The following is an 11,118-nucleotide window of genomic DNA, read 5'->3' on the forward strand; positions in this document are numbered from 1 at the left end:
ACAAATAGGGAGGAGGAAACACAAATTAGCTCACCACCTGGATCAAATATCAAGGCTTTCTTTCCTCCGGTTTGCACACAGATGCCCTCCACACCATCAACACCCACAAAGGCACTTGTAGTAACACAAAGGGTTGCATCGACCTTTGAAAAGAAATCCATATTCCCCGGAAAATCAATGAGGTTAGTCAGATACTCCTTTCGGCCTCTCCCCACCCTTGAAGATCTTCAAAGATTCATCAAGTGTCTCATAGGAAGTACAAATCCTAGTAGAGGTGATTGCAATACCACGCTTTGACTCATTCTTGTGGTTATATGTCATTTGAACTTCACTAACAACTTTTCGTGGAAGAAGATCAGTAGCTGCCATAATAGAATCGGTAGTAATAGATTTGGCAGGATCACCATAGGCAATGTAGGAATTCAGATCTTTCTCGGCCATTTCATCAAACAACTGCGGAGCAACTTTATCACCTTGAAGTTCTGAAATATTACAAGCAATTTTCCCACCAAACTCACCAACAACCCTATCTGCAGCTTTGCAACGAACATCAATGTCGAGATTCACCTTCTCATCTAACTTGTTCAAGCTGTCAGATGAACTAGCAACAACAACAGTAGATAGCTTATCACCATGAAGGGATGATGCAGGGAACGGTTGTAGTAGACATGCAATAAGTCTGTCCAATTTATCGGATATATCAATGAGAATGCTATCCATTTCAGCCATGATGGGAGTGAGTGGTGAACGAAAGCACCAAAAATGTTATGAATTATTGAACTAGTATCAGTGAATCTTTATAACAGTAACTCAATACTGAGATTAATGTCTCCAAAACCTAAATCTCATCTGAATTGATATTTCAATCACCAGAATTTCCACTCAAATAACCAAATCTAGCATCCATGATCAAATCACACTCAAGTCTCAAAGCAACAACAAATTAAGGGAAAAACTCCATACATTCACCAAATGATGAAAATAAACTCATAGAGCTATAGATCTACTTAATATGATCTGAAATATGTAAAGTAAGTGGGAATTCCTTCCCTCCTGCCGGAGCAAGAGAGAAGATCGCCGGAGAACCAACCAGGCCCAAAGATCCTTCTTCTTTCTTCCTTCCTCCCCATCATAGCCCTAGCTTTTCCTCTTATAGTCTCTTGCCTTCCTGCCTTGGGATCATTTCTCATTAGAGAATACCAATCCCGATGAGTCATAACAGTATGTGTCGCTCTTAGTATGAACGTTGATGTCTGCAATAAAAAGGGCTAGAGGCATTTTAGGGGAAGCCCAAGGCATCTGCTGTTTGGTCAATCTTTGCTATTTTTGCCTCAGGATCTGCAATAAGCCATTCAAAGAACATGTGATTAGAGAGGAAAAATAATAATACGCAAGCGGTTCTGTCGGTGCCATTAATTGGATAACCTCAATAGCTTCTTTTAATCACATCATAGTATATTACTTTTTTGGACTTTAAATGAGCCATTCTTTATTGGTCACACATTCCACTGAGGCAAAATAATTATTCATTAATTATTTGTATATTTATATTTTTTTAAAAAATTAAAAATCCAAGTACAATAGTTACAAAATTAACATACACTCCACTTTTATTAAAAAAAAAACCAACATACACGCATGAAATTTTTTTTATTGAAAATCTCATGTGAAAGAAATAAAGATATCTTTTAAAAAATATATAATTCCATAAATGTAATTTTAATGGATTTTTTTTTTATAAACAACGGATAAATCACTAATTTATTGATATACGCTAATATAGAGAAAAAGAAGATAATTATAGTAGTGTACATGCATATGTGGATTATAAGCGATGGACAATAACAATATGACATATATTGATATATATATTTATTTATATCAGCCACTCTCTGGGTCGATTACTAAAGCAACGAAGCATGCATGGAACTGAAAACACGTTGAGAAGGTTTACAGATACAAGCCGTCAGAGGGCTTACTGTAATTATCACACTCTGCATTGAAATCACGAAATTAGCACAGACAACTGATAGATTAATTGGTCTATTGCTGATTTAGACCATGATTTTGTTGGCAATCTTAGAAAGCCTTCCAGCATTGACATAGTCCCTTGGGCTATGAGATGCAACTCCGGGTATCACGAGACCAACCATTCGGTACAAGATTGAGATGTAGCCCTCTCGGAAGTCTTTGCCTTCAGTTTGTCCAATAATCAAAGCCCTGAGTAGATCGACCCAGGCCCAAAAGTACATGGGGATCATGTACATTGGATCAAAGTAATTAGGATTGGGGGAGTCGATCACCACCTGCGTACATATTATATAAATAATTAATTTATGTTCATATACATATAATTTAATTATTTAAAAAGATAATATGATCGATCAAGAGATGTATATAGGTCAATCGTTTTATATAGTTCGTGTGTTTTGTTTTCTTATACCTGTCCCTTGTACCAGTCACTGTAGTAGATGCAAGTGCCAAAATGCGTGAACATGGCGACAGGAGGCATATCGAAGGGAATTCTGGGAACGATGTCAAAACGATACACCATTCTGTGGAATTTGAGCCTAACAATGGTGGTCATGTACGTGGCGAGTAGAGTATCTCCAACACGAGGTTGTCCAAAGGTCATGACGCCGTACATGGCATTCAAGATGTCGCTCTGGTCGTGGTAAGAGAGTAGTGCAGGGAAGATAGCCGCAAGAGCACCTCCCAAGCTGTGCCCGGTAACTATGATCTTGGCATTAGGATGTTGTTTGATAAGGGATCTAAGGACCTCCCTTACGGCATAATAGGCCACGGGTTTGTCTGCAGGGTTACTGTACTCCTTGGGGAACCCTAAAAGGAAGCTCAGCTCATTTTGGAGGCCAAGAGCTTTCAAGAATCCAAGATGGATGTTCCCCATTTTGCCAGTGAAAAGCCAAGAGAGGTCAACGTCAGTTGACCAGTCTTCGGCGTTGAAGGGCTCCGTGCCGCGGAATGCCAACACGATCACACTCGCATCCTCAGCCTTGTCGCAACATATGAAAGCTTGTGTCGTGTGGTCGTTAAGAAACTCTGCATGGGTAGTTCATGCCGATATATCAAGTTATAATTATGAAATTAATATTTATGATGAACTACGTACGGCAATTTATATATATATATATATATATATATATATGTAGTTTTTGTTTATTGAATTCTTAATTTTTGGCCACTTTTAATATTAACATATTTTAACCATGCAACCCATGGAAATTTTACATTTTTCCTTTTTCTCTCTCTTGATTTGTTTTCTTGTTTTTAAATCTGATTAGATTGATATATTTTTTAGTTTTTAAGTGTGCTTAGGAGAATTCTTTGTTTTTTTTTTACAAAGGCCACAAGAGTTGCCCTACAAAAAGTTGTCAAAAGATAAACAAATATGAAGGTGCACTATAGTTTAACAACCCCTTTCACATGGGACTCATAAATAATGAATATATATTGCTAGTACACTATTTTATATAGTGTGTTATAGATATGCACAATACTGTAACATCACTGTCAACCCAGGGATTCGACCCTGAATGTGCCCTTTCACTGTCCTAATAACATACCGTTAAATTAAGTTAAGTAGTGATTGTTGAAGAATTCTTTGTATAGGTCTAAGTGCGTGGAATGAATAAATATGTAATTATCTGTACTCACTGTTCCAACAATTGTAGAATCCGACAAAGTGCATCTGCATTCAATCAAAACCCAAGGCAGAAATCATGTTAGTTAATGAGCTGATCCGTATGGATGAATTTGCTTCATAAATACATGCAGTACCGAAGACATAGATATCAGAAGTCCATTACTGGGTCATAAATTGTTTCAAATATATATATTAAGACCTGAATTGAAGGTGCATATATGCAATATATCAGGATATTTCTGCACACACACACACAGATATATATATATATATATATATATATACCTTCCATTGGTCGGTGACTGTCTTCTCTACGTATGCTGGATTCTCGTATGCAATTTTAGAAGCCATCATGGAGAGATCCAAAACGTTTGTATCAGCAAGGCTAGACTCTGGATACATCAGCTCAAAGTAGTTCATCTCAGACGACTTCTTGTATAGATCAACCCTTCCATCGATGAGCCCAATGAAAGATCTGAATTCCGCTGAATCACGCTTTGGTATCACCAACGAGACTGCACACATATAGACATATAACATGTATAATATAACAAAATTAATTAGCAGCACTGCAAAAAGGCACAAAACTTGATTTTATTGTTAAACTTCACAAACACAAACATACGCAATTTAAGCACATAATTAAATATGTATGATAACGTACTGAAACTGCAGTGTTTGTTATTCTTGAATGAAGTTAATAATTTATGGTTAACTTATAGTCATTGTGTGAATCACTTAATTGAATTAGAGAGAATGTGTCAATATGTATGTGTAGCATACAGGTGAGAATATGCCACAAGAGGCCTAATATGCCACCGTTGAGTGCTAGCAAGTTGAAAAAGAACTCAAGGTAATAGCCCATCCACTTCATGGGCACACTGATGGCCTTCAAAGTTTTCTGGATGAGCAGGGTGAGGGCAATGACCCATGGGTCATCATGCAGCCCTGCAGTGTTAAAGCCTTCAGTCGTCTCTACAAACTTGTAGCTACTAAGGCTTTTCCTCCGGATCAGTAAGCTAAGTATGTCTATCACTCCTGCCTTCTCAGGACGAAAGATCATGTAGCCCTTAGGGCTATCAACATTGGAAGCCATTAATGGAGAAGACCAAGAATAGAAGAGGAGAGAGAGAGAGAGAGAGGTGCAAGAGAAGCTTGAGGCAAGGGTTCACTTATATATGCAAAACTCTGCACCTACCACCAAAACTATTTGAGAGGATTGGCTGTTTGGCTATCACTTACAAACAGCAAATGCAAAACATTAGCAAGTCTCGTTCCCCCTACATAATATAACTGATAACTCCATGAGATATATATCTTAATTATTTTCCTCTCTAATCACAAGCCAAAAATGCAATGCATGTCAAACTTTGTTATCATTTTTGGCATGCTTTCATTGTCATTCCAAATATTATCACCGCTTTTTAGTACAATATTTTTATTTTGTATCGGGTAAGAATTTTAACATTGTTTTTTTAGTTCGACATATAAATTTTGAAAAAATGGATGAACCACATTCATTAAAATAACAAAGAACAAGTACATAAACAAGCACAACCCGAGCATAAGCTTTGTTTTTAGAACGATTTTTTATTTTTTTATTCATGATACTTAGCATATTTTTTTTAAAAAAATTGATATATCATGTTGATTAAATAAGCAAAAGAGATACACAGAGAGCAGTACAACTTAGCATATTTTTTAGCATTGCTTTTTATTACGGTTTTTCGGCACAATTTTGTTTATTTTATAAAAAATTATATAAAATTAATTTTATTAAAATTTCATAAAATGAATAAAAATATTATTAAAATTATGAATTTACCAACAAATTTAATGTGACAAAACTCGATAATTTTTTTTTTTGAAAAAATGAATAAACCACATTTATTAAAAAACCAAGACAAACAAAAACCACATAAGTCCACTAGATGTGGAACCCCAATAAAAATACCAAAATAGGAGGAACAACGGGTCTCCTCCTGACCCAATACAGCAGGAAAAGACTATCCCACACTATCCTTCTGGAACTCCTCAATCTCATCAGCGGACGCCGCCCCTCTCAACCTGAGGTCTAAAACTCGATAAAATTCTACCATACATATTTTTCATCAATCAGATTTTGAAATGAATTTTCAGTGGTAAGTACCGATGTCTCTTAATTAGTCGTCATAGTGCTCCAAAACATTTGGAACACTTCATATATAATGCCACCTCAATTGTAAATTATCTCAACATTTTTTTTTGCGTCAAACCATGACTATCTTCAAGCACGTTCCGGTTAAATACTGTGCCAAATCATGACTATCTTCAAGCACGTTCCGGTTAAATACTGTGCCAAATCATAACTACACCAAGATTAATAAGCACGATCCAGTTAAATAGCGCCTGGCAAAATTATAAATTTATAATCCTGCCACGAACATGCAAACCCAGACCACAAACAACATAACTCTGTACCTACCACCACCAAAATTATTTGAGAAACTGGCTGCATGGCTATCACTTACATACGGCATTAGGCTAGCAAGTCTGGTTCCCCCATATAATCTGTCCCCATGATGAAATATCTTAATTAAATTAATCTAGCTAGGCAAATGTGAAATACAAGAACCAGAAGATGGTAACATCATGGAAATGTATACAAATATGACCCAACAAAATCTGAGGAAATGGACAAGATCACTTTACTTTTTTTTTTTTAAGATTTTTTTTACATATATACAATGTTTGTATATATATATTTTTTACTAATAGGCGAAGCCCACATTTAAGAGATTACAAAATAAATAGATATATACGGAAGTGCACTAATTATGATAGCTTACAAATTTCCTAGAAAAATCTCTTTGTCTTACAACTTTGGAGGGGTAAAACTATTGTACTGTTGGTTGGGGGAGGGATTTGAACCCTTGTCCTCCTTCTTGCACCTAAGTGTTTTACTATTAGGCTATTCAATGATTGACATGTTTGTATATTTTGAAGGAAACCTTAATTATCAGTTTTATTACTAGCTTTAATATTATTATTATTACTATTATTATTATTATTATTATTATTACTTCGTCAAAAATTATATATGGCCCACAGCATTTAAGAAGAAAGCCACATTTTTCGCAAGTCTCCAACTCCTAATAAATTAATAATTAGTCATGCATCCTGGTGATCTAGTCAAGACTCATACATCCACTATCATATAATATTCACTAAATTAATTAGTCATGTAATCATGACTTATCAATCATTTATCAATCATATTACTCTAATAATCCAATAAGTCTAAACTTGTTATATTACAAATCGAGCTGGTTCGTGAATACGTAATTTGAAGTTAATTAATGGTAAATTCAAAGAATTAAGACATACATCCAATTGGAATTAAAAATATTGTATATTGGATTGACTTGGCCGATTACTTATTCTCGCATGAGAAGCTCGAGGACCCGATTATGAATTTAATTGATTATAAATTCAAAGACATGATGAGATATACATCCGATTGGAAAATATTGTATGTTGATTGACTTGGCCGATTTCTTATTCTTGCACGAGAAACTCGAGTACCCGGCTGCTCCACACCCATTTTCTATACACACCTAACCATTTGTCAAGTCACATAATTAATTCAAAGCTTTGCCAGCTATAAATTTTATCATAATACAAAAGCAGATTTATATAATATTATTATATCATATTTATATTACATACTAGTCTGACTGATGAAAAATGAACTTTAATTACACTAAGCAAATTAAACTATTAAATATTTTATTGTTCCCGTTTTCAAAGTATCTGTTAGTTTCGTCGGTGTGATTTGTGAGTTTTAGGGAACACTCAAGCACTCATAGATCTCACACAAACCATTAAAGAAAGTTCACACAAACAAAACAAGAAGGAGACACACAAAATTGGTAACTCAGTTCGGCGTCCACTCGCCTACGTCTGCGGGGCCAAGCCCGGAGATAAACAATCCACTAAAAGAGGTAAAAATACATGAGTACAAACACTTGTCACTCACACTCTCAATGAAGATCACTACCCTCTCTAGATTGTCTAGTGCTCGCCCACTCTCCTCCAAGAGACACACTTACAATCTACGAGCAAGGTAGCTTATATAGACGTCTCAACTTCCCAAATATAGCACATACTTCTTTTAAAATCTCCGCAGCTACTAATTTAAAAACCTTCCGAAATTAGCTGTTGCAACTCCTGTTGTAACATAAGTTGCAACATAGCCCTCGACTAGCGACTTGATCGAGTTCGATTACTTTGCGGACGACCTCAAGACCCATCAACCTCCCGGTCATGCTTAGTCCGAGTCGATGCGACCCAAATCTCCCGATCCCGATCGCCGAGTAACTCAGCCTACCTCCTCGGGTTCCTCATCACGCAGTCCCCTCGCAAGGCGCGACGTCCTTGTGCGTCTTCACGAAACTTGCCAAACTTAGTCTTCAATCCACCTAAATTTGGTCTTCAAAGATTCTCCAAACTTGATCTTCAATTCACCCAAGTTTGGTCCTCAAATCTTCCCAATAATAGATCTTCAATCAATCAATTCAATGATTCTAAATATGGTCTTGATATGATCTTGTCTTCATGTTTCCAAGAATAATTCCACCAAGATCTTCAAAATAATTTCCTCCAAGTTATAGACATACTAAAAATAGCTCCACCAAAATCTTCAAGATAATTTGCCTTGCAAGCCAAGTCTCTATGCCATGTCACCATGCTCTCCATGTCATCAATTTTGCCTTGTCACCATGGTTGCTACGCCATCTTGTCTTGGTGTCAAATCATGCCAATTAAATAGTGCGATTGCACTAACAGTATCATTGATCATTTGTGGTCCATTATTTATATAATATGAAATATGGCAATAAAATAATTAATAATGAATATTTATTTTATTTATTTATTTTGATGAAAGTGGTGAATACTATATATATCAATGACATACGTAAAGGCGTAAAATTCATCATCTAGTAAATAATTGTAGTTAAACTAATACAATCATCATGCATATATGTTTGTAGTTTTTTAATTTTAATAAAATAGATAAGCTAGTCATTCTTATCAATGTTAAAAGAGTGAGTTGAGGGCTATTTTTTAAAATATTGCATTTTTTTTAATTATATACCAAAATAAGTATCTTTTAGATTAATTACCAAAATGCGCAAAAAGTACCATGTAGTGTACTTGCATGGTACTTTTTGCACATTGGTTATATTTAAATTTTTTTTTTAATTTTATAATAGTTTTTTATATGAAATTTTACATTTACAACCTTATAAATTCTTTAAATTAATTTTTTTTCACAACTCTATTTAAATTTTAGATTTTTTTTTATATAATATTTTACATTTTAGTCCTTATAATTTTTTTAAATTAAATTTTTTTCTCACAGCCCTATTTAAAATTTACAATGGTTTTTTAATATAATATTTTACGTTTAAGTCCTTATATATATATATATATATTTTAATTTAAATTCTTTCTAACATATATCATTTGTAATAAAAAAAAGCTGATATCATACTTTAAACGGATGAAAATGATAATATATATTATAAAAAGATTACGATAATCACATATTACGAACGACTACTTGGATCGGTGCGTTGGGACAATTCGACGACTATGACAATCGTAAATAGGGTTGTGAGAAAAAAATTTTTAATTTAAAAAAATTATAAGAACTAAAAACGTAAAAATATTATATAAAAAAACCATTGTAAAATTTAAATAGAGTTGTGATTAATTTAAAAAAATTTGTAAGGTTGTAAATGTAAAATTTCATATAAAAAAACTATTATAAAAATTAAAAAAAGAAAATTTAAATATAACCCTACGTAAGCAAAAGATCATGCAAAGACATCGTATCGTGACTTTTACATGATTTCTGAATTAATCGAGAAGATACTTATTTTGGTATATAATTAAAAAATTGCAATATTTAAAAAAAAAACCGTGAGTTGAGTGAATATGTGTTAAATAACTATTTTTTTATTATTTTTTTAATAAAAACGGCAAAGGCTAGATAAATTGAGAGCATGTGCATTGAATGAGAAACATTGATCATTAAACTCCCATGTTCTCACTAGATGACATAGAATTTGGATACTAAAATCGTACCTACAATCAAAAACCTACTACCTCTATTATCCAGTGAAACTTTGATCAAAAATCTTTTTAATGTCTCATGTTTACTTTTAATAATGGAGTCAATTCCACTGTATTACTGTGAGTTTTTTGGTTAAATAATAAAAAAGTTAGTATTTTATGTTTTTTTCTACTCAAAAATTAAAGTTTTATATCAGGACTTATTCAACTTTTATTTTTTATTTTATTTTTTATGTTTTGCAAAAGGATGGGTAAACCACTGGTGTGTTTATTTTTAAAATAATAAAAACAGAGCGCTACGTTGAAGATCAACAGCTTGCCGGGCCAACCAAATTAAATGCCTAGCTACAACAAGATGTGTTTGCCAAATAAGACGGCAGACATTTATAGTGCGTGTCAGAAGCAATGTGCCGTAGTATATAATATATATGACAATCAGTTGCGGGTTAACCAAGATGCATGCTTATAAATATATATTTTTTGATCTCTCAGCCTAGTGATTTATTTTTATATATAATTTTATTTTGTGGTTTACTTAAGCTTATATAAATGTACATATATAAGACGTATAGCATGTTAATGTACAAATTTATGAGCTGCTTGCCTATCTAAGCGAGAACCTTTTTCAGTTTTTCTTCTGTATTATTGCGAGCTTTTTATAGTGCGCTAAATAATTGTACATGCAAAGTCTTTGTTTAATCATTGTCAGCTTTGGAGGGTAGGTACCTAGCTTTGATGTGTTGTCAAGCTCACGCATGTGCTACTCATGCTCTAAGGCTGTCGCTTTTGCTATTATAGATGGAAACGTTTTCAGTATCTGGACTGGGAGGGTGCTCATTTTTATCTTCCCAGGGAAAGCAATCAGAAATACCCAAATTCTATGAAATCTTTAAATTGTTCTTCAATTTTTTTTTATATAAATTATTTTTCTGTCATACTGTAGTCCTTTAACATTCTTAAAATCAGTGTTAACAAAAAAATTATCATACCCTTAATTACGATAGAATTTGCAAACAAATTTTTTTTTTTAAAAAAATTTATTTATTTATTTATAATAAAATGAATAAACCACACATTTTAACCAATGTTATATGAGAGTTAATTCTCATATCTCTCACTTAGCATGAAAAAAAAATTGTTACTGTATATCTAATGTGAAGATAGTATTATGCTCATATGTCATTTGTTTACATAAATATTTTTTAATAAATATATAATGAGATAGCATCTAATATGGGTTTTTGATTAAAATTTTTACAATATGGACTATAACGTTATAACATGTGTTTATATATATGATTATCATGTTAATTTTTATGGCCACTTCAATAAAT

At 33.4% G+C, this 11,118-nt stretch overlaps 1 protein-coding gene across 1 annotated transcript; it reads right to left on the reverse strand.

The window, feature by feature from the left end:
• Positions 1-1,788: 1,788 nt before the first annotated feature.
• LOC120263314 (triacylglycerol lipase OBL1-like) lies at positions 1,789-4,799 on the reverse strand. The gene is made up of 5 exons (XM_039271177.1): positions 4,448-4,799; positions 3,950-4,179; positions 3,676-3,709; positions 2,444-3,060; positions 1,789-2,306 (listed from the first exon to the last, which is right to left on the reverse strand). Exons 1-5 carry the CDS (start codon positions 4,758-4,760, stop codon positions 2,055-2,057), a joined length of 1,446 nt encoding a protein of 481 aa, XP_039127111.1. The 5' UTR covers positions 4,761-4,799; the 3' UTR covers positions 1,789-2,054.
• Between the last annotated feature and the right edge of the window lie 6,319 nt (positions 4,800-11,118).

This window comes from Dioscorea cayenensis, chromosome 6 (genome assembly GCF_009730915.1).
Source record: "Dioscorea cayenensis subsp. rotundata cultivar TDr96_F1 chromosome 6, TDr96_F1_v2_PseudoChromosome.rev07_lg8_w22 25.fasta, whole genome shotgun sequence".
NCBI lineage: Eukaryota > Viridiplantae > Streptophyta > Magnoliopsida > Dioscoreales > Dioscoreaceae > Dioscorea > Dioscorea cayenensis.

Coding starts and splice junctions, on each gene's coding strand:
- LOC120263314 (XM_039271177.1), bottom strand. CDS start 4,760: ATGGCTTCCAATGTTGATAGCCCTAAGGGCTACATGATCTTTCGTCCT. Junction 4,180..4,447: donor CTTGTGGCATATTCTCACCT/GTATGCTACACA, acceptor ATATGTGTGCAG/TCTCGTTGGTGATACCAAAG. Junction 2,307..2,443: donor GTGACTGGTACAAGGGACAG/GTATAAGAAAAC, acceptor ATATGTACGCAG/GTGGTGATCGACTCCCCCAA.